This window comes from Medicago truncatula, chromosome 2 (genome assembly GCF_003473485.1).
Source record: "Medicago truncatula cultivar Jemalong A17 chromosome 2, MtrunA17r5.0-ANR, whole genome shotgun sequence".
Lineage (NCBI taxonomy): Eukaryota > Viridiplantae > Streptophyta > Magnoliopsida > Fabales > Fabaceae > Medicago > Medicago truncatula.
The window spans coordinates 40,922,231-40,946,599 of record NC_053043.1 but is presented as its reverse complement, the minus strand read 5'-3'; the positions used below and the strand labels follow the sequence as shown (position 1 = coordinate 40,946,599).

General features: G+C 32.7%; 2 protein-coding genes across 2 annotated transcripts; both read right to left on the bottom strand.

Moving 5' to 3' along the window:
* Positions 1 to 5,769: 5,769 nt before the first annotated feature.
* LOC11415614 (uncharacterized) lies at positions 5,770 to 6,347 on the bottom strand. The gene has a single exon (XM_024776554.2). It carries the CDS (start codon positions 6,345 to 6,347, stop codon positions 5,793 to 5,795), a length of 555 nt encoding a protein of 184 aa, XP_024632322.1. The 3' UTR covers positions 5,770 to 5,792.
* A 6,944-nt stretch (positions 6,348 to 13,291) lies between these two features.
* On the bottom strand, positions 13,292 to 23,209 carry LOC11416613 (gibberellin 2-beta-dioxygenase 8). The gene is made up of 3 exons (XM_003596588.3): positions 22,812 to 23,209; positions 22,366 to 22,687; positions 13,292 to 13,708 (listed from the first exon to the last, which is right to left on the bottom strand). Exons 1-3 carry the CDS (start codon positions 23,207 to 23,209, stop codon positions 13,478 to 13,480), a joined length of 951 nt encoding a protein of 316 aa, XP_003596636.2. The 3' UTR covers positions 13,292 to 13,477.
* Between the last annotated feature and the right edge of the window lie 1,160 nt (positions 23,210 to 24,369).

Below are 24,369 nucleotides of genomic sequence, written 5' to 3'. Positions count from 1 at the left end.
ATCCAAACAAAAATAATAATAAATATATGTTATAAATTGTATATAGTCATAAATAACTCAGTTTAAAGTCCACAAAAACTAAAAAATGGACAAAATCCTTTGAAATTATGCGATTTTACTAAGATTTTGCATGTTTTGGTATTCTCCTATGGATTTGAGTCGTTGAAGGTGAATAAAGTCGCAGAATCCTAAATTTTAACAACAATGTTTAAAAGTGTATGATGTGTCATTGATGTAGTATTTTTGCATCAAACAATTGTAAGTATTTATATCGTCTCCTCAGGGACTAGTGCGATATCGCGGACCGTTCGACACCAAATATCATTTCAAGTTAAACGATAGTTGATTGTTTGTTTTAGTAACTAGATTGCAAATGATAAAATTGAGATTAATAGGGCGTAAAACTTGTTAGGATTAGAGTTCCTTGATCGAGCGTCGCACGTAACCTAATGATCATACATGGATTCTAGCTTTTCTTTGATATTATCACGTATCCCTCGACAACACCATTCGTGTCCAAACAATATTGTGAAATCAATTGTATCATTCAATGGTCGATGTCTCAAACTATTGAACGATTCAAGAGTCGATCTTATCGTTCAATCGATGATTTCTCAATCTATTAAATGATAAGAAAGCTTTAGGTTTGGATACTCAAGGTGATTATCAAAACATCGATTCCATGTCTAGAAACTATGTTTTGATAGATGGTTATTCTAAACCTAGATTCAAAAGTATTTCTCAATCACAATTAAATCAAAGATAAAGATTAAAGTGCAAGAATAACATCAATATCAAATCAAATGCTAGAACCATATATTTATAGATCAAAGGATTACATGTTTAAGCTATGATCAAGTACCTCTAGTCCCAACAAAGGAGATTTAGCTACTCATTGTCATGGAAGCCTTGCAAGAATGAATTGAAGAAGCAAGATTCATTACAACTTGTGATGTCTCAACAAAGGATGAAGAATCCACTCTCTATCACTCTCACTCTATAAAGCACAAGCCCTATCTCTCTCTCTAGAAATATTACAAGTGAAAAACTAAGAGAAAAACTATCTAAAAACTATATAAAAAACTAACTTTTTCTGAAATGGTTGAGTGGGCTATTTATAGAATTCTGAGTCTGCCTTCACTCGCCTCGCGAGCTGCTTCATTCGCCATGGCGAGTTGAAGTTTCTTCCCCATTGGGTTTGTGCCACGTCAGCATTTAGAGGCTAAACCGCCCTTACTCGCCTCGCGAGTCCTTCCATTCGCCACGGCGAGTAAGCTCGCCTTCTACTCGCCATTGCGAGTTGGTGGCGTGTGATCTTTGTTGCATTCTGGAATTGCTCGCCTTTGCTGCTTGCCATGGCGAGTTGGAGGCGAGTGATCTCCTTTTTCTGCCTTTTTGTACTTTTCTCGATTTTCTTCTCTTTGCTTGATGTCTTGAGTTCGAATCCTGCACAAATGGGTGAAGTAAGATAGATAAAGCGTAAAAGGGCAATAATCACTTATTTCTCGGCTTTTCCCTTAATAACTTGCAAAACAAGTAACAAAAGTGCCTAAAATATATCACTTAAATTACAACTTTCTAGCACTTATCAAACTCTCCCCAACTTAACTCTTTGTTTGTCCTCAAACAAAATCTTGAAAATCAAACAAGTTAATATGACAAGACACAAGTACAAAAGGTTTGAAAACATTCTTAGATGAATGATTCAAAGAGAATGCGCGGGCAAGTCTGAGTTTCCAACTAATCTGGAATTCTACCACAAATATGAAATGAGTTCTATGCACAAAGTTCATGTCAAATAGTTCAAGTCAATAAAACATTTATTCACGAACCACACCTAACACACTTCTTTGTAAGTAGATATGCAATTGAAATCAAATGAGTGAGGGTTATGAACACACATCCGGCAATCAAGTTAACATCCAAATCAAGTTATATGTCCATCCAATTATCATTTCAAAAAGCATAAAAACATGGATCAAAAGGTCTTTTAGGGTTGTAATTTGGCTTGGCTACAAAAGAAAGGACATTTGTGGGTCAATTGAATTCAAATGGTCAAGCATAAGGGAACATTCCTTCTATTCACATTCAAAAGACAAATTTACTAGAATTCCCTAACAAACCCTTGGTGTTAAAACATGATACTCCTTGATCTTGACAACTTATTCTATTTTTGGATTTTTCTTTCTTTTTCTTTTTCTTCTTTTCTTGTTTTTATCATGTACACATTTTTCTTTTTCTTTCTTTTTTCATATACAAACAATGTTGTCTTGATCAAAATTTCTGATTACACCAATTCACTTGACAAATGATGAACATCTACCTTTTCTCCCCAACTTGAATGAAAACATACCCTATTTGAATGTTCCCTTAATCTATGGCAAAAAGGGACAAATAACAATGAAGGTTTAGGGTTCAACAATTAAAACATATCAAGGTCCGATAGTGCAACAAAAATGAACTGGATTTTGAAAAATATAGGGCGAATTCATCAAGCATTGTGCTTATGAATTGACAGTTCATAATTGAGGACCTTGCTTCATTTGGCTCAAGTGGGTTAACAAATACTCGCTCTTCTCACAAGGTAGGCTATTTGTGGTCAAGTATGTTTCTCTCATTAAACAAAATATGCCTTGATCCTTTCCATGTCTTTACACAATTTAAAACAAATATTGGATTTAACATAAAATAACCGAGTTAAAACAATGAATGCCGGTCTCCTTGCATATAGTACAAATATTTGAGGTTTCCTCACTTTTTGGCTAGTACTAAGTGGTTCACAAACAAACACATTATCGCGGAGAACTAGATGAACTGAAATTTGTGCAAAGTACTCATTTCCTATTCAAGTAAAACCTAGAAAAACTGGAAACTTGTACCTTGGCTTTGCGCTTTATCACAAACTATCTATCATTATCAATCATCTGAGAATTTTTGCTCAAGTTTTGGCTATCTTTCAAGCGCTTAGAAATTTGAAGCTTTGAGCATTTTCTTTTCAATAAGCAAGAGTGATAAACTAGAGAAACTTCCACAATTTTCAAAAACAAAGTACTTGACATAAACCAAAAGTGCTAATATAAAACAACACAATACAACTTTGAACAATGTGAACATCACAATACTAATTAAAGCAATTGTTTAAACATAATATCCCACAATAAGTGAACAAAGTAGTAGTTAAACAAAATTATGAGTCATAAGTGCCAAGATAAAACAACAGAAGCAAATATTTGTCAAAATAGCTGGAATCGAAAGCAAATAAAGGAAATGAAAGAGAAGGGAAAGAATCGACTGAAAGCTTATAAAATGTCACTCAATAAAGGTGAACTTTCACGTCTCTTCTCTTCCTCCTCAACCCTGCATGTCATCATCATCTGAACCACCAGTTGCACTTGGGACTCTGTCTGGATCGTCTCTGTCAGAATCTCCCATCAATATATCGTCAGAAAGCGTCCCGAACGATGATCCACCCCCTCCGTAAGGATCTGGCCTGCCCTCAGGCCAAGAAACATGAGCTTGAAAAGCCTCTGGTGTCATGAATTGTGACATCACCTCCGGAGGGTACCCTGCTTGCTGCTGCACTAAATACTGAGACTGCTGAAGATAAGTATTAGCACGGTTTGTAGCTTCCAGCATATTCCAAGTATGGTTATGGCACTGGTATTGCCATTGAGTGTAGCTGGCAAAGTCAAAGGCAGTTGTGGTTGGCATCTGAAATGGTTCGGACCCTGATTGTGGATGATGTGCCTGAGAAGATGAGGCTTGTTTTCCTTTTTCCGGCTTTGGGTCACTCATGATGTAACGTCTGATGAAGTCATCATCAACGGGGTTCCGGAGTTCCTCATGTACAGCGGTGGGCAACTTCATTCGTGAATCTTTAATCAAGCCCATGATGAGTCCAGGAAAAGCTAGGCGGGTTTTTGGCTCACTTTTTCCTTGAAGGGTGACCAGCCTTAACTCCCATGCTAATGTGCGGGCTATGTCAACCTTGAAGCCCTTGAGAATGTAGTATATGAGTGGGCATACATCCACAGTGCAATCGGACAAGTGGCTGTTAGGTCTGACATTGTGAAGGATAAACTTCAGGATGAATTTGCAAGTTTTGTTCATGAGTTTATATTGTGCTCTGTGATGTCTTCCAGCATTACTCACGTCATAAGTTTCACCCTCTAGTAAGATAGCCCTTTTGATTGTTTCTCTCATTGGCTCAATGTTAAAGGTGCCTCGATTTTGGTTGTCATGGAATTCATCCATCTCATCCTCATCACTTAGTGGGAAGCTGTTACCGAGATAGATGTTAATAGCTTCGCGATCGAAGCGGATGGTGCGACCTCTCACAAAGGTTTCATAGACAAATGGATCGGTGAGGTTTTCAGGAAGAGCATTGGCGTAAAATTCACGCACGAGCTCAGCATTGATTGCGGTGATAGGTTGGAGCAGTCTTCCCCACCCTTGGTCAGTTAAAAGCTTCAAGAGGTCTTGGTAGGGTCCTTGAGGGTTTATGTTAAACACTTTCTCGGGCCACATGCTCTGTTTAAGCAACTCCCGGTATCTGTCTTGGTGGTAACGAGATTTAAATCTCTCTCGGTCAAATGGTTGGTTTCTAGGTGGGGGTTGAGATGCGGATGTTTCACCTTTCTTCCTTTTGCCGGTATTCACGGGTTTCTTAGGAGCCATACCTGCAAACACAACCAGGAAATACCATACACAACAGAATAGATAATTAAACATCAGTATGGAAACAATAAAGAGCAATTGGAGTTTCAGAGGCTTGTTTCACAAAAAAAAAAAAAAAAAATTCAGGTTCTGATGCAACTCGCCTCGCGAGCAATTGAACTCGCCATGGCGAGTTGAGAAAAAATTCTGGGTTTCCAGATGAATACTCGCCATGGCGAGTGATGAATCTCGCCATGGCGAGTTGCCCAGAAAATGGCAAAAACGACCCTTTTTCAAAAGTTGTTCCAGTTTTATGATTCCTAACCCTAATTATGACCATTGCGACCCTGATGATGACAGTAAGATGAACTAAATCATGCATTTGGTGAAAAATCGAATTTGTTCCACAAAAACCCATTTTATTGGAACTTTTTACAAAAGGGTTATCAAAAGATGTGAATATGAATGAAGGACATTACGAATTCATGCATGATTTTGTTTCATCTCAGTCATGTGGGTGCCATTTTTACAGATTTAGTACACAGCAAAATCTTCTACCCTAGGGTTCATACAATAAAGCTTCAAAAACAGTGAATAATTGAATTACGAACCTGAGTCAAGTGAAATGCAAGTGCAGAGAAGATTATGCAATAAGCTTGACTTGGATTGACTTGATGAATTGAAAAAGGGTAGTGTTGATGCTTAGGGTTAATGTTTGTCTTTGAGAAATTTTTTTTTTTGTGAATGGTTTGATGAGAGAGAAAGAAAAACGAAAATGATAAAGGAAAGTTGGTAATGGGTGGTTAAGTGAAGTAAATGAGGGAGTTAGTGGCTTTGGAAACCGTAACTGTCAGAACTGCTATTGCGCGCCTCGCGAGCGGATTTACTCGCAATGGCGAGTGAATTGGTAGTCAACGCAGTCAAAGGACAGTTTACTCGCCATGGCGACTAGTTGTACTCGCCTCGCGAGTAATGACAGTTCAGACTTTGCTTTCTTTTGGCTTCTGAATTGTGAATGGTTTTGGTATGCACATGACTCCTACACCTAGTATGCATTATAAAAATAAATAACTTACAAAGTTGGGTTGCCTCCCAAAAAGCGCTTGTTTAACGTCGTTAGCTCGACGCCTTTTTCGTTAGGGTGGCCAAAATGAAACGGACAACACATCATCTCTTGTAATCCTGCGTGTTGGGAGGAATTCCATGAATTTGAAGTATAATTGATGTGGAGTCCATATCCTCCCTAACCTGGGTTTGTTGAACAAGGCGCATATTTCGTCTATGACTCGATCAATCTTTGCCTCGCTCGTTGTCTTCCCCTTTTGTTCACTTGATTCTTTCTTGCTAAGTATCCATTCCTGTTTCTCTGTAACTATCAACACTGCTCCATTATCAAAAGTTTTGGCCTCTTCAGCATATGACCTTTCTTGAGGAAGTTCTATTGGATGTAGTGGCTCTAATTCTTCCGTCATTTTTATTGTGCTACATTCTTCTAGTATTATGTCTTCCTCGGTATCCTCAACACCTTTTTCAACACTCGTTCCGACTTCCTCACATGTATTTGAATTATTTTCTTGTTTTCCGTGAGTGGATTGAATGTTGGCTTGAATATCCATGATTTGTTCTTGCATCATTTCCATCTGAAAGGATAGATTCTTCAATCTCTGATTGGTATCCTGCATGTTTATCATGGATTGCTGCATGAAGATATTCAAAGTATTTTCCATCTTTGATATTCGTTCATCTTCAGAGGGATATTGTTGATACTGTTGATATGATTCATATTCCAGTGGAGTGTAGAAGTTGTTATAACCATGATCAGCCATGATTTCATTTATGTAGAGAATCTGAAACGGATATAACTAACAAGAAATTTTTCTTTGTATGCAAAGAGGGGTTAGTACCAATAACTATACAAAAGAAAATATATTTACAGAGTATATACTGATGCTTAAAATGATAAAATAGTCGCGATGTCTACGATATCTAAACGCCAGTCCCCGGCAGCGGCGCCATTTTGATGTAGTATTTTTGCATCAAACAATTGTAAGTATTTATATCGTCTCCTCAGGGACTAGTGCGATATCGCGGACCGTTCGACACCAAATATCATTTCAAGTTAAACGATAGTTGATTGTTTGTTTTAGTAACTAGATTGCAAATGATAAAATTGAGATTAATAGGGCGTAAAACTTGTTAGGATTAGAGTTCCTTGATCGAGCGTCGCACGTAACCTAATGATCATACATGGATTCTAGCTTTTCTTTGATATTATCACGTATCCCTCGACAACACCATTCGTGTCCAAACAATATTGTGAAATCAATTGTATCATTCAATGGTCGATGTCTCAAACTATTGAACGATTCAAGAGTCGATCTTATCGTTCAATCGATGATTTCTCAATCTATTAAATGATAAGAAAGCTTTAGGTTTGGATACTCAAGGTGATTATCAAAACATCGATTCCATGTCTAGAAACTATGTTTTGATAGATGGTTATTCTAAACCTAGATTCAAAAGTATTTCTCAATCACAATTAAATCAAAGATAAAGATTAAAGTGCAAGAATAACATCAATATCAAATCAAATGCTAGAACCATATATTTATAGATCAAAGGATTACATGTTTAAGCTATGATCAAGTACCTCTAGTCCCAACAAAGGAGATTTAGCTACTCATTGTCATGGAAGCCTTGCAAGAATGAATTGAAGAAGCAAGATTCATTACAACTTGTGATGTCTCAACAAAGGATGAAGAATCCACTCTCTATCACTCTCACTCTATAAAGCACAAGCCCTATCTCTCTCTCTAGAAATATTACAAGTGAAAAACTAAGAGAAAAACTATCTAAAAACTATATAAAAAACTAACTTTTTCTGAAATGGTTGAGTGGGCTATTTATAGAATTCTGAGTCTGCCTTCACTCGCCTCGCGAGCTGCTTCATTCGCCATGGCGAGTTGAAGTTTCTTCCCCATTGGGTTTGTGCCACGTCAGCATTTAGAGGCTAAACCGCCCTTACTCGCCTCGCGAGTCCTTCCATTCGCCACGGCGAGTAAGCTCGCCTTCTACTCGCCATTGCTAGTTGGTGGCGTGTGATCTTTGTTGCATTCTGGAATTGCTCGCCTTTGCTGCTTGCCATGGCGAGTTGGAGGCGAGTGATCTCCTTTTTCTGCCTTTTTGTACTTTTCTCGATTTTCTTCTCTTTGCTTGATGTCTTGAGTTCGAATCCTGCACAAATGGGTGAAGTAAGATAGATAAAGCGTAAAAGGGCAATAATCACTTATTTCTCGGCTTTTCCCTTAATAACTTGCAAAACAAGTAACAAAAGTGCCTAAAATATATCACTTAAATTACAACTTTCTAGCACTTATCAGTCATCTATTTAATTTGTGCTATTATATATTATGTAAAACTATGGAAAACAGTTTAAGTAACATGTAAGTGTTTTTGTACAAAGTATTAAAATAATCAAATAATGAAATTAAATTGTTTTCCTGTAACATATGATTGTAAATGGTTTCATACCAGGTGTGTATTTGGCTAGAAATCACTTTTTTGTTTTTGTTTTTAAAGAGTCTAATGGTTAAATCAGTGTGGAGAAGAGATCAGTTGTAGATTTGAATTCAGACCTCCATATATCAAATGTTTAGTTATGTATAGGGATGCAAATAGATATCTATATATAAACACATATATAGTATGATATGTGTCTACCTCGTTGGATAAATATGATATTCGTGTTTGACCCATATCCGTGCAGGTATTTACTAAATGGGTAATCCACAAATTTTAAGGTACCCACGGTTATACACATATATTCATGGATAACATTTTAAAAAAAAAAAAAACGATTTTTCATTATTCTTTTAATATAATTATTTTTTTTTGAAGAATTCAAAATGGAATATATTAACAACGGCGGTGTACTCTCTGAAGCACAAGGTGTACTACAGAAGCCACCCCAAAGAACAAACATTCACAGAATAATTACAAAAACAAGTCAGTCGATACCCAAACAAAGTAACGGGTCCGACCACCATCTAAACGTGCCGTAAACAAAATTGGCGTTGTTGGCTTTCAGCCACCACAATGAATGATACTTAACCTTTTCTACAAGATCGAACATATTAACTTGGGAATTCTTGAATATTCTATTATTTCTTTCATTCCAAACTATCCACACACACAAAAGCCAAATCATCTGCATGAATATCCGACGCTTTGTCGACCCACCACTAGAGTAAGTAATATAATTACTTAAAATTTAACAACAAAAGTTCACCACATTCATGCCACTCTCAAAACAAAATAATATCCATACTTTGCATTTTTAAGCAAAAAAAAAAAGTTCATCAATTTTCGTAAAAAAATGTTTTCCCTAATGTCAGGTAGTTTTGTATTGAATTTTGTTTGTGAGTATTGTCGAGGAAATAAATGGTTTACCCACTTCCTAATGAGTGTAATATCATCAAGATCTTGGGTCGGGATAATTTTAATTTTGCGCTATATTTTAGTCTTTTTGAGTGGTTTTGAAGCCAAAATTGAAATTCTTGTTCAACTAATTCCATCAAAATACTTGTTGCCCTAAATGATTCTTCTCCTACTTTATCCCCAATGTCCTAAACCTGCAATTTCTTGGAAATTACTTCTTAGAAGTCTTTATAAGTTTGTGGTCAAGCGTCCTAGCGAGTTTACTAGTTCTGGTGATGGAGTATCTAATATAATCAAATTAATCGACTTTTATTAAAGGGAGATACCTTGTTGGGGTCTTGGATGTAAATAAAGTGGTGAATTTGGAAAAGAGATAAAAAAAAAAAAGGAGTGCTTGATTTTTAAGATTGATTTCAAAAAGGTGTACAATTCGGTTAGCAGGAATTTTCTATACTACACGATGAAAAGGTTTGAGTTTGGTAAAAAAAAAACCAGGGAGATTGGATGAAAGTGTGTGTTATCTTCAATTTACCAGTTCTTGTGAATGGGTACCTTACATATCAAGTGGATATTTGGAAGGGTGTAAAATAAGGGGATCTATTGGCATCATTTTTTTGTCATCATGAAAAAGTATGTTTCGATAGGATGCTTTATGGGATTCAAGGTGGGAAATTTAGATGTGGTGATTTTGAATGTGTTGGAAAACATAACAAAGAGGGGTTTGAATTGTTTTTACCATTTTTAAATATTTTTTGTTGGACATAGGTTTGGTTGAACCACAATCTTTTTTCAAAATCAGTTTTATACGAAGATAAGTTTTTGGGTTAACAGTGCTTTATCTCATGTAATATAGGTTATTTCCGATTTTTCTCCCTGTAAAATATTTTTTTTGAATTTCATCCTTGTAATTTGAAGATTTTTTTGGTTTTGGACTTTCATGGAAAATTTCACTCCATTTAATTTGAGCAAATTTAGGTTTACCCCCTTGTAATTTGAGCAAATTTCAGTTTACCCCCTGTTAATTTGAGCAAATTCCGGCTTACCTCCCTGCCATATCTTTGATTTTGTACAGTCAAAATTCATGAAGGGCCAAAACCAAAAATCTTCAAATTACAAGGACAAAATCCAAAAAATATATTTTACAGGGGGCAAAACCAAAAATGACATATATTACAGGGGGATAAAACACTATTAACCCTAAGTTTTTTCTCAAATGATTTATCTTCATTTGAGATTTTCAAAACAAAGGGTGAAGCTAAACCATAGGGAACTTGAGCAAAGTAAGTAAAGAGAGTAAGACAAGAGAGAATCACATAGTAAGTTTATACTAGTTCATAATCCAATCGATATCTACTCTAGTCCACCCCTAATATGAAGGCGAGAAAAATACAAGAGGATGGAGGTTGAATTGTAATTGATAATCTAACATAATTAAAAAAAATGGTAATGCGGGTCTATTTTAATATAATCAAAATTTGAATACATATTTTTTCCTATTTTTTTATTCACAGTTGCATTAACATATAATTTCAAACCTTATTATAGAATACGAAACAACCCAAAATAAAATTAAAATATATGAAAAATTACTAAAGACAATAAAGTATGGTTATTTAAAAGTTAATTTTTTATTCTAAATTATAAAATTAATAAGAAAATATTCAAATTTAATTATCATTGACATTTAAATTATAAAGTGATGAATTTATTTTTCTTAAATGGTGGTTCAAAATTTGTATATATCATAAAAATATTTATTTATGTTAAAATAGATTAAAGTGTAGTGCATATTTAATTATTAAGGGAGGAGGTTGTAATTCAAGCATCTTATATGATAGGGAAGTATAATTTTTTTTCAAGGAAGCAGAGTGTATATTTTAACATGAGAGGGGAGGGGAGTGTAATTCAAGTATCTTTGAAGGGAGGGAAGTGTAATTAATTTATTCTAAATTTTTAAAAGAAGAACTTTGTAATTTTTTTTTTGTCAGGTAGCCTATTGGCTAGAATTTTCATTTTTCAAGGAGAATAAATGGGGTGTCCGGAGTTCGAACCCCGGCCCTGCATATAACAATGCATATCTCTACCAAGTGAGCTATACTCACGGGTCAGAACTTTGTCATTTATTACGGTCCTACCATACTGAAGAGATTAATATGTGCCGATTGTACACGGAGCATACATGATTCACACCATTTAAATTATTATCCGTTGACAATGTTTGTTTATTTTACATTTCTTTGGCACAATATTATTTTTTACATAAATTGTTTACTGTTATAATACTCCAGATCAACTAATTTTATTTATTTTCTTTCTATTTTAAGCTATGATGCAATGTTTATGAATCAAACTGTACAAATTTAAGGTTGGTGAACGATGTAAGTTACTTTGAGTCGCAACGTACATGTACTGTTTTTCTTTTTGGTTTCTTAAAGTTTCATCCGTTAAAGGTAATTCTATTGTGATTAGTTAAATATTAAATGTGAATTTTTCTTGATGAAAATTTCAATATTGATCTTTCACATTGTAATAGTCTATTTTCTCCATTAAATAAAAACAAGTGAACAGACAAGTTGATCCTCAAAGTCGTAAGTATCAATTAAAATATTGATTTTTTTATTGACAAAAACTCATCCATAAACTTACATAGTGTAAGTGTTGACGTGAGATCAATCTGAAGAGTGCATATAATCCCAAACACGAAAAAAATTGGGGTTAATAATGTTTTTCACCCCTGTAATATAGGTCATTTTCGGTTTTTGCTCCTATAAAATTTTCGGTTTAGTTTTCGTCCTCGTAATTTTTTTTTCTTCGGAAAACCCACTTCCCCATCCAACTCAGCAGATTCGTTTATGCGGCGCTGACTTGACTTTTTCTTTTCATTTTTTATTTTTTTTAATTGGCCACATCATATTTTATTATTAAAATATCTGAAATTTAATTTTTCAAAAAATCCTAAAAAAATAAAAATTAATTTCTATTAATTTAAAAAATTTGAAAATTAATTTTTGAAGAAATGTTTTTTATTACGAAATTATTATTTTTTGTATAAAAAAACCAACTTTTTAATTTCGAAAGAAAAATCTGAACTTTTAAATTCTAGGAAAAATCGTAAGATCTTCATAATTTCGTAAAAAAAATATTTTTTTTCAAAATTTTAATTTCAAAAAATATTTTATAAAAATTATGGAATAAAATTTTCGAAAAAAAAATTGAATTTTTTCTAAATTTGTATCCAGATTTTTAAAAAATAATTTATTTTTTGTAAAAAAAATTTTCGAAAAAAAAGTTGATTACATTTTTAAATTAAAAAAATTATAGTTATTTTCTGATTTTTTAAACTTCAGAAAAAAAATCTAAATGCAAAATTTTTTTTTTTTCTTTCAGAAAACAACTTATTAAAAATCTTCTTAATTTCGTAAAAAAAAAAAATTTAAATTAAATTTCAAAAAAGTATCTTAAAGTTTTTCTGTTTTTTTTTTCGATTTTTAAATTTTTTGGGAAAAAATATGAATATTTTTCTGATTTTTTGAATAAAATCTGAATATTTTTATGATTTTTATTTATTTTTTAAAAATAAATCTAATGTCGAAATGTTTTTTTACATGTGGCCAACTAAAAAAAATGCAAACTCAGCGCCACATAAACGAATATGCTTAGTTGGATGGGAGAGGGGGGTTTTCCAGATTTTTTTTTTATGAGGACGGAAACCTAACCAAAAAAATTTATAAGAGCGAAAATCGAAAATGGCCTATATTACAAGGGTGAAAAACACTATTAACCCAAAAAATTAATAGAGATATTATTTTGACTAATATTCTACAATTTTAAAAATGCTTACAATTTACAAAAATCAAATCCCTTTTATGTTGATTAAGTGATGTTGGTTTGAATCTCAGAAGTGTGTTTATCTCAAGATCTTAGGTTTCATATTTTCTGGTATCAATTTTAATAAGTTATTTGACTTCTTAGAAAGAAAAAAAAAATACAAAAATCAAAAGAGCAATGCATACAATTTGGAAAAACAATTTTTCTATTGACCCCGAGAAAAGATATCTATATAATTTATTAGCAAAAGAAAAATATATTTATATAATCAATTCAAATGGTATACACACCATCAAATCAAACACACATTCATCACTTTGCACTCATTAGTCGATAACCTTAACTTAACCTTCCTTCAACAAAAAAAAAATCTTAACTTAACCTACCAATCAAACAAGTATTTTAATTAAACTCATACTCATTATTGAAAATCAAGAAGAAAAAGAACCCATAAGATGAGAGGAAAATAAAAACTTGTCGAAAATATGAGTGGGAGATGCCAACTTCATCATCATTACTTTGGCTCACTTTTTTCTTACTTCTTCTATTATATTTTCTATAAGAGAAACCTAGATATCCCCACTTTATCACCACCTTCCTTAAGATCTTTCATTGTTTGCTCTTTGTACTCTCCAAATGTAAATTTTCTATAAAGTGGCGGCGTGGCATAGCTCTCTATCACAGCATCAATGGAAGGGCCATAGAAATATGCCAAAGAAAACCTCTCCACTTTCTCAGCAGCTACCACTCGATGTCCAACACTCGTGTACAGTCCATTGCTTAGTGCCTGCAGCATAAGATGGTAGCCACTTGTTAGCCAATATTTCTAAAAGCTATCATTAAATGCAGTCAAAATAGGTTGACCTTGTAATCGAATGAATTGTTCTTTTATCCTTATCGAAGTTGGATTTGTTGGGGATACTTGAAGGCGCGTGTCTCGGTTCGACAGATGGAAACTCTCGAAGGGCAGTTTTTTGGATAAGGTCAAAACAACAGATACTTTCAAAATACATTCGAAATTCAAATCGAATGGATAAGTATTGTTAGTTTACCGCAGTTATAGTTTTAAATTCAAATCTAGGTAGTTATTTCTATTTATATAAATAGTAGTTTTTCCCTAGGAAAAAGGGTCACAATTCAATCATACAAAAAACTTACACTCAAATTATCTGCATGGAAGAGAGAAACGAGTCACAAGTTGTAATGTATGAACATGTGTACCAATTTACATTCAATCAATGCAATTTAAGTTCATTTTCTTAAATGTCTTTACAGTTTACTTGTTTCTTTTGAGCAATTCATTTACCTTTATTTACACCGATTTCGATTGGATTCAAGTGGGTTGAATTCGATTGCTTTTTACTTTCTTTTATCAAGTTCTTCAAGAACAATATTAAATTTCTGGAAAATAACAAACACAATATTTCCTTAAGATTTACTGGTTGATCTTACAAGTAAATATTTTTAAACCAGCGGTTGTTTACCAAAAATCAGTGTAAACACCATTTAATCACTTATCTAGAAAATTAAAAAAAAGGGTTGTTAATTTCCAAGTTGTAATGATTAGTGAGCATCATCATTAGTAGTAAGTTGATTTTTCGAACATAATTGCTTATTGCTAATTTGTCTACCTTGAGGCAATTAGCCTTCGATTAGATAGACTCTATAGCTAGTGGGTTTGTGTCATACTCCCTCCGTCCCTTAATAAATGACCCAGTTGACAATATATATTATTGACTTGACATACTTTGACCACACTTTTATACTAATTCACAAAGATAAATAATATCATGTAAGATGTTGTTGGATTCGTCTCGATGAGTATTTTTAAAATATTGAATTTTTATAATTTTTTTTAATAGAGAATTGAAGATATCAAAGATAAAACATATGCATTAGTATGTGTGTCAGAGTCAACTAGGTCATTTATTTAGGGACGGAGGGAGTATGAATACTAATTGACTAATTTTTTTATAATATAAAATTATGTAAAGAGACAAAAGAGACTAGTATAAGAGTCCGTCAATATATCCCTAAAAAAAAAAAAAAAAAAGAGTCGGTCAATATATAAAATGAAGGCTTAATTAGTTTCCGAGTCCCTTAACTTAATTGTTTGTATCAAATTGGTCCCGTAAATTTAATTTGTACCAAATGCATCCTCAAAGTTTTGCTCCGTTAATGGTTTACGTCTTTTCTGTTAGTTTTGGTCAAAAAACGTTAAGTTATATACCCCACAAATGGTCAAGATTTATGGGTGAGGACTGAATATAATGATCTCCAACCACCTCCCATTAAGAGACAACCAGGAAGGACCATTTGTGGGGTATATAACTTAACGTTTTTTGACCAAAACTAACAGAAAGGACCTAAACCATTAACAGAGCAAAACTTTGAGGACGCATTTGGTACAAATTAAATTTACGGGACCAATTTGGTACAAACAATTAAGTTAAGGGATTCGGGGACTAATTAAGCCTAAAATGAACCATGTACTTTATTATGTTAACCGACTCTTTCACTACTCTACTTGATCACATATACTAACTCGCAAAATAGACTCATTTGAGGACAAATGCAACCCAACAACACAACAAAAAGAAAATTCTATTAGGTCAAGCGGTAGAAGAGTCGGCTAACATAATAAAGTACATGTGGTCAACATTTCATTCAAGATGTGTGAATGGGTTGGACCGAGCTAATGTTGCAAGACCTAAGTTTAATCTCTCAAAAATTTAAAATTAATATGTTTAATTTAGTTTTTTGGTTTAAATGTGTCATTGGTCCCTGCACTTTCATCAGATTTTGGTATTGGTCCCTGCACTTTTTTTTGTTTGGTATTGGTCCCTGCACTTTGTAAAAATATTGGTATTGGTCCCTCTGTTAACTTTCTGTTAAAAAAAAACACAAAACTAACGGAGTGCCACATGGCCTCATCATCTCACGCCACGTGGCACCAATACCAATAGTTTTACAAAGTGTAGGGACCAATACCAATAATTTTACAAAGTGCAGGGACCAATACCAATAGTGTTGTGTTTTTTTTTTTTAACAGAAAGTTAACAGAGGGACCAATACCAATATTTTTATAAAGTGTAGGGACCAATTCCAAACAAAATAAAGTGTAGGGACCAATGCCAAAATATGATGAAAGTGCAGAGACTAAAGACATATTTAAGCCTAATTTTTTTATCCAAGTCTAGTATTTTGAAAATCTTATATAACCTAAATAAAAACCTATTTCATATGAACATCTTTAAATAAGTAATATGATTCATGTTTAAATATAATAACAAACTAATAAACCAATGAGATCAAACTTTCTTTGGATATTTAGCATATCATTTTAGAGAATTTGACTATATATGAAATCATATTTCAATTATAGTTTAAAATACAAAAATCATTGTAGACTAATATGGTTAAATTACTAAAAAAAATTAACAAATATATATATAATTTAATCCAAGGTGAAAATTTATATAATAATAATAATAGTAATAAGTCCATATTGTAACAGCCCGATTTTTAGCTAGATTTATTTTAATTACTTTTATTATGTGATTGTGTGTGATTAATTGTGATTGTGTGTACTTTATTGTCATCGGGTGCATTTACGTGGATTACCGTATTAGAAGGGTATTTTGGTCATTGGCGGGTAAGGGTAAAATGGTAATTTTGGTGAGAATTATTTTAATAGTTAGTGAGAACCTTTATTTTACTAAGTTACTAGTGTAGTGATTAGATTTTACCGTTAGTGACATTTTACCGTTATTAATTAAAATATCGTTTGGAGTGTAGTAATATTTTTGGTTTGAATAGAAAAGGGTTAAGCCCACTAGAAACTAAGTTAAGCCCATTAGTAGAAATAACACTAGGGTTGTGTTAGGAGAACCAATTCATTCATTTCACAAACATTTCTAGAGAGAGGTAGAGAGAGAAAGAGGTGAAGAGAAGAGAAAAAGGGTTTTGGAGAGAAGAACTTGAAGAATCCAATTGGGTAAGCTTAGGAGCTAAATTGAAGCAAGAGTTTGGGTTAATCTTCTTCTAAGGTAAGGGGGTTAGTGATTATCATAATCATGTACAATTTTTGCATTTTCTCATGTTGTATGAAAATGGGTTGATGAACAATTGTTGCTAAATTCGTGCTCTTGCTGTGATGCTATTTTCTTGTGCATGAATTGATGATTATGGTATGTTTGTGGGTGAAATTACATGTTTCAAAGTATGTATAAATGTTAAGTTATGAAATTATTCTTAATTGATGAAATTTGATATGTTTTTATTGAAATGAGATGTGATTCATATTCCATTGATGTGGTTATTGTTAACTGATGCTATTGTGAGTGAATCATGATTTGGGTATACTTAATTGTGGATTGATGATGAGAAATAAATTGTTGTTGGTGGTTTTGTGAAATTGGTGAAGTTAAGTTAAGTGTTCATGTGAAGGACCAAAGTGAACTTTGATATATATATATATATATATATATATATATATATATATGGTTGTTGACTGAAATTTTGTTATTGTTGGATGAATTGAACCTATGAGAATTTCTGTTTTCATGTTGTGGTTATGTTAGTTGAGTCCTTTGGGAGAAAACGGGTTTTTCGTGTGAAATGTCGATGTTTAAGCGTTTTCGCCAATAAGTGATTATGTAAGGTTTTGGAAAATGACTTTTGGGATGGTTGAAACATGAAATTTTTATAGATTATGTTAGAGTCAAGTGTCAGGAGCGTGTAGGCGAAAACGGCATCAAAATCCAATTAACGGTTTGAATTTTACGCGCGAAATGGTGAAAAACGCACTTTTTGAAGAACTGATTTATGAACATGATGCTGGCAAAACGTGTCACGATTTGGCAAGCGTGTCACGATTTTGTTTGCCGAAAATTCAGTGTTTCTGGACGTAAAATCGTGACACGATTTCCAAAATCGTGACACGATTTCTACGAACCAGATCTTGCATATTTCGCTATTTTTCATCCATTTCCGCTTTGAATTAGATTTTGATGTAAACATGAAAGTTTTAGATAATTTTGTTAGCTTTCTAATGACGTTGGTTTGAGGTCCAAATGATTTTTAGAACTTGAGTTATGATCAAATTACTACACATGGGTCATGTGGATTTTTGTGAAAACTTATCGTAACTTTTTCTTTAAGCCGTGAAACTTTTCCAAACTTGATATTGGGTTTAATGAAGTACTTAGAGTGAATAATTGAGTATGCATTTATGTATTTGGGAATGTGAATGTGTTGATGGTTTAAGAAAATATTTTGAGTGGAGTAGAATCGGTGAAAACGAGTTTTGAGCTAAATGTCGTTTTGCTTTGGTTTTTCTCATACGAACTTGAGCTATCCTTTGAACTAATTTCTAATAGTTTGTAAGTGGCTTAATTCGTTGGCTACATGATTGATTAAGATTTAATTGTAGGATTTCAAATTTGAATAAGTTGCCTAACTTTGAAAATTATCAATGTTGGCCGTTTGCCACATGATTTGGACTTTGTCAGAAATGTTTCTTTAGCAAATTGTCTTGTGAGTTATTGAGATTATTCTTGTATGACTAAGTGAAGTTGTATGAATGAATGATTGTATTGAATATGATGTTTATCATGAGATGTATATGCTATCTTACTTGGAATATGAGAATGCTTGAATTGGTGAGCTATATGTGATAGTTGATGTTGAATGATTATATGTTGGATATGATATTTGTCATGAGATGTTGTATGTTCGCTTACTTGGAATATGAGAAATGCTTGAAATGGTGAAACTATATGATATAGTTGATGTTGAATGACATTGTTGATTATTGATAATCATGTTGAAGTGTGATGGTGAATACTATGATTTAATTGTGTATGGGCATGTTTTCTTGATAATGCAATGTTGTGGAGATAATCAATATAATTGGGTGTTGTCCTATATATTGAGTTGAGATTGTGAATTGTTGTCGCATTATCGAGTCCTTATACATGTCCATGCATCATAGTCGTTGTTGCTGTAAAAGGGATGACTCTTTTACTTCGAGATTATTGTAAGGCAGGTGTGAGCCCTTACATTCGATGTGCAAGTGGCATCGAAAGGTGACGACCTTGTTGAGATTTGGTACCACATGCATTTATGTGTCAATAAGTGCATATCATAGCATGAGTCCTATGTGAAATATGTGATTGGTGATGAAATGAGATGAATGATTATTGATGATGTTTGTGATTGATGATTGTGAATGAATATTTGTGAATTGATATTTATTCATGATACATGTAATTGGTGATTTTTCATGAAATGTGATTAGTGATTATTCATGATACAAGTAATTTGTGATTGTTCATGAAATGTGATTAATGATTATTCATGATAAATGTGATTGGTGATTGTGAATGAATAATTGTAAATTGATAATTGTTCATATGATTGATGAATATTGATGTGAGATATCGGGGTGTGATGTAAGTATTAATGTGTAATTATTATTGATCAAGTGCATGATGTTTAAATTGAAATATCCATGTTAACTGTTATTTGGATTATGATAATGTAATACTTACCCCCAGTGGATCTGTTCTGGACCGCCTGCCTATCTATATGGATGGGTAGACGTTGTGCAGGTTTAGTTGCTTGGTGAGTTCTTGTGCTTGGTGGATATCGGGAGCTTCCTCCGATATCGGTGTTGTGTCGGCTCTGATCTAGGCTTGTCGTGTCGGTCTAGATTAGGTTGTTATATTTTTTTCCTTTGAATTATTATTTTGTTGATGACTACCCGTATGTTTGGGTTTTGAGATTTATCTTTGGGATATGATTTATTTGCTCATGGCATGTATATATTTGATCACTCTGATTTATATTCCGCTGTAACTGTTGAGGTTTACATACATGTCTATCGTTTTTATTTTATTTTGAATAAGACGTAATCTCTATTTCTTGAATAAATGTATTATTCGCATGTCTAATTGCTTTAATAGAAATAGGAGCGTTACAAGTTGGTATCAGAGCCGTGGTCAGTCTTGTCTAGACTAATGCTTGTTGTTTTTCCCTGTTATGTGCGAATGGTAGTTTAGTACCTTCGGCACTTGCTTGTTGTGCTGTTTTCTTAGCGGTTAGTGGTTTGTGTTAGTCTAGCAAGGGAAGTATCTTTGGTTGCAGAGGCTCTTTTGGTTGTGTTTTGTGTTAAGGATTCGTGTTGATTTTGAGTTGGATCTTGTTTGTCTTCCGTTGAAGCATATGGATGCGATTTTGGTATGGATTGGTTGTTGGCTTTTGGGGTTACCATTAATTGTTTGACTAAGACGTAATCTCTATTTCTTGAATAAATGTATTATTCGCATGTCTAATTGCTTTAATAGAAATAGGAACGTTACACATATCAGCATAACTCAGTTGTCAGAGACATTGCAATATATGTTAAGGTTCGAAACTTAGATTTTCCACTTACTCAACTCAATGGTGAATGTTTAGCATTTAGACTCTACTTGACAAGATAAAAAAAATTAATAACAGTAATAAAAAATATTATTCTTTTTTATTTAAGTTTGCTGACCTAATATGCTTTAAAGATTTTTTTAATGACATATGTAATGACTTTTTTAGATAAATAAACTAATAGAAATATATTAGTTTTCTCTATTAAGAAAAAACTGGTCTGACCTGATTAGGCTAGATCATATACATCATATACATCTCTAATAATGTCTAACTCATTATCACCCATAAGACCATTCTCAATTGGGGGTCTCAAATTTTAAAACTCGACACCTATGAGGTACCTTTATTGGAGAGAAATAATTTTGGATACCAACAAGGTACAATGTCTCAAAGAAGACCCGAATCTTAAGTGGGGTCCGAACATTTGTAATATTAAAAAATTAAAATGTAATGATATAAAGTTACTGATAGTTGATTGATAAGTTCCGTTTAAGAAATTTGTGTGAAATGCTGAGTTGGAGGGATTAAGTGTTTAATATATATTACTATTTAAAAATTATAAATTAATGACGTAAAACCTATTTAAATTCTTAAAAATGAATTTTTCAATTGTGGATGCTCTAATTCCTTAAAAAAAGGTAATTCGAAAATTTGCATAAACTCATGCATCAATCCCGAATCAGAAATAAGAGTGATGCAAAGATTGTATAGTAGTAGTACTAAGTATAATTTTTTTAAAAACGAATGCTAAATATAATATTTTTTAGGTTAAATTGTATTTTTGGTCCCTTAACTATTTAGGTAGTCTCGCTTTGGTCCCTTAACTAAAATTTGATTTATTTTGGTCCCTTAACTTCTCTCCGTTACACATTTTGGTCCTTTCCGTTAGTTTTAATTTAAAAACGTTAGATTTTCTTCATCTTCCTCTCCTCTTTTTCATCTTCATATCACCTCCATCAACCTTCAACAATAAGAATCCCATAAAAATTCCAAAAGAAAATGAAGAAAACTTAACGTTTTTGAATTAAAACTAACGAAAATGACCAAAATGTGTAACAGAGAGAAGTTAAAGGACCAAAATAAATCTAATTTTAATTAAGGAACCAAAGCGATACTACTTAAATAGTTAAGGGACCAAAAATGCAATTTGACCTTTTTTTTTTTTTATCAAAAACATAATATTATCTATACTATTATTTTAACTAGTATGTTACTTATCCGTAAAATTATTCTACACATATATCTAATGATGTATTGTGACATCAATTAAAGAGTACGACAACTCTTAAGTTTTCATATTCATTAATTGACGTGACAACATTTGATTAGATGTATGTGTAAAACATGTTATACACCGACATAATATACATATTAAATTCATTTATTTTTCCCTCACACATGGAAAAAAAATGGTCTGGTTTGGAGTTTTTAGTTTTTTTTTTAGAGGATCTTGCTTAGAAGTTTAGGATTTAGATCCTCTCGTGCTGTCCATCCTGTCTTATCTCAGCCATTCATTAACTTTTTTCTCTCTCTACCATTCATTAACTTTTTTTTCTCTCTTCTTTATTATTATTCTTTCTTTCATATATCAATCTTCGTTGTATTTTGTCACAATATTAATATCATGACATAACCCAACCCAACCACAATTTTAAAAATTTGAAAAAATATCAAACAAAAGATGTATTTTTTTTAGGGAAGGTAACTTATATCATTCATTGAAAATTAAATCAGCAATACATGCTGTAAATTTCATCAAAGATGTGGAAGCTAGGGATAAATGTGGCTGCCTTAGTTAATTCATAAACAACATGTTTGTCTTCTAATAAACTCGACATGAAAGTTTGTTAAAAGGATATTACAAAACTGGATATTATCATCCATAATGGATCCAAATTCGGTGCTATCTACTCTGCCATTCTTAAAAATGTCAAAATATGGATTGTTTCCATAAACAAAATAATATCAACTGCATTTTAAGAAATTTGGAAGAGTGGTAAAAAGATCATTAATTACCTGGAATAAATCTCCAACATTAACAATGAGAGCTTCAGAATTAGGTTTGACACTAATCCACTTTCCATCTTTCATTAATTGCAATCCCCCAATATGATCTTGATGAACTATAGTAATGAAACTAGTATCAGCATGAGGTAAAAGGCCAATCACCTTTGAAGGAAATGGACATGGTGGATATCTATTCAAGCGAAGATAACTAGTATTTGCTGAACAATTCTGTTGGAAATAGCTGAAGTTTATGTTCAGCTCTTGAGCTAGAATTTGCACCAAGTTCTCTGCCAGAGGGGTAACTACTTTTACAAAAGATTCAATACTTGATCTAAAAAGAAATAAAAAAAATTTATTAGAGATTAACAAATATATAGATGTTACCTTAAATACAAAAGATTCACACATGATGATAACAATGCATTGTAAAAACTATGAAAGAGATATATATCTACCTCAAACTTTTGTGTTGGTCCATTTTTTCTATATCAGGAAGAAATATGTGTAATGCTTCTGACCACATAAGTTGTTTTGGATTAATGGCAGAAGCGTTGCCCCACCTATAAGTTCTAGAAGGCAAGTTCAAAAAATTCTCTTGTGATTTAATTCCAAAAGGTGTTCGGAACACTTCCTTTTCTTCAAACTGCATGTTCTTTAGCACCTCTTGTGAAACTCCATGATTCACAACTTGGAAAAAACCCCATTTTCTAGCAGCTTCAGTGATTTCTTTCATGCATTCTTCTCTCTCAAGTTGGTCAAGTTTTAAACGTTTGAGATCAATTAGAGGTATCTCACGCTTCTCTACATCACTTAGGTCACTAATAAGATCATTGGTGCCTTGCAAAAGGCTCATGTAGGTCTGTAAAAATGGTGGTTCATAATCCATTTGAGAGAGAGCAATAAAGGCTTTAGGGTTGTCCTTTTGGAAGATAATAAACACACAAAGATATACACACACATACTTTATATACTGCTAGTGTCTAGACGGGCACATATTATCCGCTCTTTTTATTACACTAATGCGTATAAATTAAGAAATTTATATTGACGAAATAGAGGTTCAATGTAATTATACCATGAATAGTGTATTATAGTACATTTTTTGTTGACGAAATGATATTATAGTATATGTAGTGTTTTTGTATGTGTGACAATCTTTATCTTCCAATAACATTTTGCAAATTTTAATCCTTTACAGTATCCCGATCTTACATTAATCTCTTACATATATATCCATTTAAACAATGTACCTATCCATTTAAACAATGTACGTACCTAACAATTATAAAATCCGAAAAGATTTTTCACTAATTCGGATTTTATAATCCGAAATATGCGTATGTATAATCAGCAATCAGAATCTCTATCATTTTAGCAGTTTTTGAATTTTGTTTTTAAAAACAACCAAAAAACAAAGTAAAAATGCTAAAAACCTGTCAAATAAAATCATAAAAAATATAAAAATACCACTAAAAAGTTCTAAAAATAAAATAAAACTAGGGTTTTTCTATCATGTGCAAACTTACACATGTTAAGAAGTTTAAGTAGAGAAAATGTTACATGAACACCCTTTATTCACACACCTCATTGTACACCCCATGCACTACGCACATTTTGGTAAATTCATCTCACAACCACACTTTCTCTTCTATTTGTACGGGATCCAGGTTGCCACATGTCAGAATTTTGTATGGGTGTAAGGGGAGCATTGCCACATGGGGGTGTACATGTATCATCACTCTTTAAGCAGTATGTTGGTATTGGAACTTGTGCTTTTTTTTATTAAATATATAACTTTTTAATAAATAATTGTTGTTTTCAATAAATAGTTGATATTTTTAGTTATTTTAATACGTGCAATATTGCATATGTTAGACAAACCCATAAAATTAATGCAAATTTTTTCGAATTTTTCTGAGAATATGAAAATTTAAAAAAAAATCGAAAATGGGTATAAACAATGAAATTTTGAGGGACAGAGTCCCGTAGGAAGTCCCTTATAAAGGAGTCTTG

What these genes read in the sequence shown, in the direction of transcription:
- LOC11416613 (XM_003596588.3), bottom strand. Translation starts at nt 23,209, where the DNA reads ATGAGCCTTTTGCAAGGCACCAATGATCTTATTAGTGACCTAAGTGAT. An exon ending in GACCAACACAAAAGTTTGAG is followed by an intron (nt 22,688 to 22,811) that starts GTAGATATATAT and finishes ATTTCTTTTTAG; the next exon opens with ATCAAGTATTGAATCTTTTG. An exon ending in ATGTTGGAGATTTATTCCAG is followed by an intron (nt 13,709 to 22,365) that starts GTAATTAATGAT and finishes CTTATGCTGCAG; the next exon opens with GCACTAAGCAATGGACTGTA.
- LOC11415614 (XM_024776554.2), bottom strand. Translation starts at nt 6,347, where the DNA reads ATGATAAACATGCAGGATACCAATCAGAGATTGAAGAATCTATCCTTT.